The sequence below is a fragment of the Dreissena polymorpha genome, chromosome 1, assembly GCF_020536995.1.
Source record: "Dreissena polymorpha isolate Duluth1 chromosome 1, UMN_Dpol_1.0, whole genome shotgun sequence".
Taxonomy (NCBI): Eukaryota; Metazoa; Mollusca; class Bivalvia; order Myida; family Dreissenidae; genus Dreissena; species Dreissena polymorpha.
Genome location: NC_068355.1, coordinates 5,651,976 through 5,657,434, shown reverse-complemented (window position 1 = coordinate 5,657,434; position 5,459 = coordinate 5,651,976). Strand labels below are relative to the sequence as shown.

Sequence of the window (5,459 nt, the reverse complement as noted above, 5' to 3'; positions counted from 1 at the left end):
GTTGTATGAGTAAAGATAATGGACAAACCTTTTCACAAAGAAGTCATCATAGTAAAATTTTCCAATGGTTTCGTAACCCTTACTGCGCATGACGGCCAAAATCTCGTTTCTAAATTGGAATGTCTCGATGGAAAACACATCGATCGTGATTTTAGACCAATCAATCGATTCCAAAATTTGAATTTCCCCTCCTTCGACGTCAAGGGAAAAGTAGTCCACGTGGTCGCGTCCAAGAGAAGCCATGATATCTTGGAAAGAATGGCACTGCACCGTAATGACGGCCATTGACTGTACGTTGGAAATGCGCTGCCGATGCTCTTTCGTCATGGAAACGTTCGAGCTCGTCAACTGATCTGCAATAGTGAAGTCCATGGCGCGGTATTTGTTGCTGACGCAGCTGTTCAACATGAAGCATTTCCGATCCTTTGTTACCATGACGCCGTACGAAGTTGGGTCGGCTTCAATAAGAATTCCGGACCACCCTCTATACTTCTCAAAGAAGAGCGTATTCGAAGATGTTTCCCCGTTGTAGCCACCCAATTCGACGAAGAAACCGTCACGGCGCTGCTTAAGTAGGTCGTCGACCCGCTTGTCCTGCCCAAACTCGGACCAGGAGCCATCCCCGCGATTTCCGTTTTTGTTATTCAGATTGTATCTACCTGTCCCTTCGAATAGCCGAATGTTTCGAAGAGCAGTAGAAGTATTAGCAACGGTGGTTTTACTTTGTTCTTCGCCAAATATAAATGAAGACAATTGTGGTAAATAAGAAATATTCTTAATTTTATTTTCAAAATCAATGTTTGCTTGTCCAGAAAGCGCGCTTTTATACCCATAAAGCAATATATACACGGCCACAACGCTCGTCACAAGACCAAACACAATGCATCCTCTTTGTCGAAACATTTTGAAATGACTTTGCTCTGATTGATTTTATTCAAGTGAAACAACTGTGGGTAAAATATAAGTATGGTTGGCCATTATGGTATGGAATGCCTCGGCACATTTCTGGTTACCGTGGTTAAAACATATTTGTTTTAGAAGATAAGGCGAAGGTAAACGCACACAGACACAAACACTTATTGGTTTGCATAAACGGAACAAATGACTAAACCCGTATACATAAAACACATTTTTGAACGGCAGAATAGAAAACCTTTGATGATATGAATCGCGTTGAATATTTCCGGAACTATATGATCTGGTTTTCTGAATATTCAACACGACAAAACATTATATCATATCTTTTTCTGACAGTAGCTTCATGATGAATGGAAACGCCGGATAGATCAGTTTAAAATTCTTGTAAAACCGAGTACAAGTAGTATTTATAAATATTTTTTAATAAAACAAAAATGTAGTTACCGATCAAGAAGAAAATGATTAAACACTAAACACATTTTAAAGCGTACAATGATCTAAATGTACTGCGCGCTTCTTGTTGGTCTGCGTCTGAAAACGATAAAATGACTTAAAGCTTTTGTCTGGAAATAATGAAATAAATAAATGAATATAGAATATGTATGGAAAGCAGTTAATGGCACAAATTATATTTGACACACGATATTCAACACCACACACCTCGGCACACAACACTCAACACCACACAGCTCGACACAAGAAACCACACTGCTCTACACACAACACTCATCACCACACTGATCTACACACGACACTAAACACCACACTGCTCTACATACGACACTCAACACCGCATAGCAATACACACGACACTCAACACCACAAAGCTCTACAAACGACATTCAACACCACACAGCTCTACACACGACACTAAACACCACAAAGCTCTACAAACGACATTCAACACCACACAGCTCTACACACGACACTCAACACCACACAGCTCTACACACGACACTCAACACCACAAAGCTCTACACAAGACACTCAACACCACACTGCTCTACACACGCCACTAAACACCATACTGCTCTACACACGACGTTAAACATCACACAGCTCTACACACGACACAAACATCACACAGCTTTACACACGACACTAAACACCACACTGCTCTACACACGACCCTAAACACCACACAGCTCTACACACGACACTAAACATCACACAGCCTTACACACGACACTCTATATCACAAAGCTCTACACAACATACTCAACATCACACTGCTCTACACAAGACACTCAACACAAAAAGCTCTACACAAGACACTCAATACCACACAGCTCTACACACGACACTCAACACCACAAAGCTCTCCACAAAACACTCAACAGCACAAAGCTCTACACAAGACACTCAATACCACAAAGCACTACACACGACACTCAACACAATAAAGCTCTACACACGACACTCAAAAACACACAGCTCGACACACGACACTCATCACCACACAGCTCTTCACACGACACTCATCACCACACAGCTCTACACACGACACTAAACACCACACTGCTCTACACACGACACTCAACACCACACGGCTCTACACACAACACTATATCACAAAGCTCTACGCAAGATACTCATCACGGCACAGCTCTTCACACGCCACTCAACACCACGCTGCTCTACACACGACGCTAAACATCACACAGCTCTACACACTACACTTAACACCACACTGCTCTACACAAGACACTCAACACCAAACAACTCTGCAAAAGACACACACCAATACATTGCTCTACACACGACACTCAACACCACAAAGCTCTACACTCGACACTCAACACCACAAAGCTCTACACACGACACTCAACACCACAAAGCTCTACACAAGACACTCAATACCACAAAGCTCTACACACGACACTCAACACCACACAGCTCTACACATGACACTCAGCACTACAAAGCTCTCCACAAGACACTCAACACCACAAAGCTCCACACAAGACACTCAATACCACAAAGCTCTACACACGACACTCAAAAACACACGGCTCAACACACGACACGGATGCAGTTAATGGCACAAATTATATTCGACACACGATATTCAACACCACACACCTCGGCACACAACACTCAACACCACACAGCTCGACACAAGAAACCACACAGCTATACACATGACACTCAACACCACACAGCTATACACACGACACTCGACATCACACAGCTCTACACACGACACTCAACACCACACAGCTCTACAAACGACACTCAACACCACACAGCTCTACACACGACACTCAACACCACACAGCTCTACACAAGACACTCAACACAACACAGCTCTGCACAAGACACTCACCACAACACAGCTCTACGCACGACACTCAACACCACACTGCTCTACACAAGACACTCAACACCACACAGCTCTAAACACGACAGTCAACACCACACAGCTCTACACACGACACTGAACACCACACAGCTCTACACACGACACTCAACACAACACAGCTCTGCACAAGACACTGACCACAACAAAGCTCTACACACGACACTCAACACCACACAGCTCTACACACGACACTCAACACCACACAGCTCTACACACGACACTCAACACCACATAGCTCTACACACGACACGCAACACCACACAGCTCTACAAAAGACACACACCACAACACAGCTCTGCACACGACACTCAAAACCACAAAGCTCTACACACGACACTCAACACCACACAGCTCTACACACGACACTCAACACAACACAGCTCTGCACACGACACTCAATACCACACAGCTCTACACATGACACTCAACACCACACAGCTCTACACACGACACTTAACACGACAAAGCTCGAAACACAACACTCAACATAAAACAACTCGATACATGAGACTCAACACCACGCATTCGCGTCACGACACTCAGCATCACACAACTTGACATTCACTCAAAGTCACACAACAGGCAACATTACACAGCTCGACACACGACATATATTGCATGCCAGTTATTAATTTTGACTGGACATCTTCCCTTACGATATTTAAATTAAAATTTAGAAACTTAAATACTCCACCATACGCGGTTCAAGCTGATGCAGTGATTTTTCTTGATCAATTTAGATAACGAGCTGTGAGCACTCGGTCACATATGTTTCGCGAAAATTTCAATAGCGAACTGCGGTGAGTAGGGGCTTTAAGCGAAGACGCAATTGATACGTTTATCAAGCTCGTGATAAAATTCAGTTCAGACATTGGGTGGCTTATTTGATGTTTTGTCATATTCTTTTACGCAGGAAAAATAAATACAATATGTAGCAAACATTTACAAAATTATTAAAATAAATGTTACAATACATTTTATTTAGAAAAAGACATGGTATCAAGGCAAGCGATCACACATTACTTTCGTTTCTATAGAGAGTAAAGGTACGAGCGGTATGGCATTGTTTACGTATACTTTTAACTACTAAGGGTGTTTCGGTTAACCGGTTACTAACGGGTTAAGGCACAAATTTAACCGGTTAATAATTTCTGTAACTTCTTGCATCCCTAATTGGTATACACATGTTTGTTATTTATGATTATTTTATTTTTATTTGTTGCAGGGAGTTCCTTTAAGCAACGTAAAATACACGGATGGACCGTTCTTGTAAAATATTAATCCATAGGAAATTGTTGTGTTCTTACCACGGAGCGTTATTGACAGGAGGTGAAACGAGTATTTGACCCTTACTGCAGTCATTTCAAATTTATGCAAAAACTAATCATCCGATTTTATTGGTTTATACGTTATCTTGTTGCTTATTAATTCCTCTTTCAAAAAAATATAACTTTTAGTATATTTCCGTTGTTATTAATGGGTGTATAGCGAGTTAAACACGAGAAAAACACATTTTATGTTTTACCCACGCGCGTTTAACCTTGTCGATACTTTGTTACGTAACCAGTAGCTATCGATTAGCGTACATCGAAGCGCCTAGGTTATACATTTTGATGTACCCACTAACGTCTTTTTTCTAATTTTACTTTTATATCTCGGCCGATTTTGACAAATTATATATCATTAGAAAGCCTACATTTCGTAGTTTTCAGATATATAAATATATATGAAGTTTAACTTCTAATTTGGGCAGCCCGGCGTGTTATAACTTTAACTTTTGCAAATATCATACCGTTTTAGAATCTATATTTACGGTAAACATGGTCGTACTTTATACAGATTTGTAACGTTTATATTAGGAGTTCAGTTTTTAAAACTACATCTTGCTTATGCCTCAGTCACAAATAACCCGGTCGCCGGCCGATGTGTCCGATCTCCAGGCATCGGGAAGACTGGACACGTCGGAGCCGTCCGCCGTCCGATGAGTGACAAAGTTTAAAACCTCAGTCACAAATAGACACCGATCACCGTCCGATCAGCGGCCGACGTTTTTTTCCCGCTCATCGGGCATGCGCCGGCCGATAATCGCACGTACATCGGGTCATTTTGTAGCATCGGGCGGCGTCCGGATTAATTTTTTATATCACAGTTTGTTTTACCCGACAACGGTTATCGACCG

General features: G+C 42.0%; 1 protein-coding gene across 1 annotated transcript; it reads left to right on the top strand.

The window, feature by feature from the left end:
* Positions 1 to 274: 274 nt before the first annotated feature.
* LOC127864915 (mucin-3A-like) lies at positions 275 to 3,838 on the top strand. Its single transcript, XM_052404805.1, has 2 exons — positions 275 to 290; positions 2,496 to 3,838. The coding sequence occupies exons 1-2, from the start codon at positions 275 to 277 to the stop codon at positions 3,836 to 3,838; spliced, it is 1,359 nt and encodes a 452-aa protein (XP_052260765.1).
* Positions 3,839 to 5,459: the final 1,621 nt, after the last annotated feature.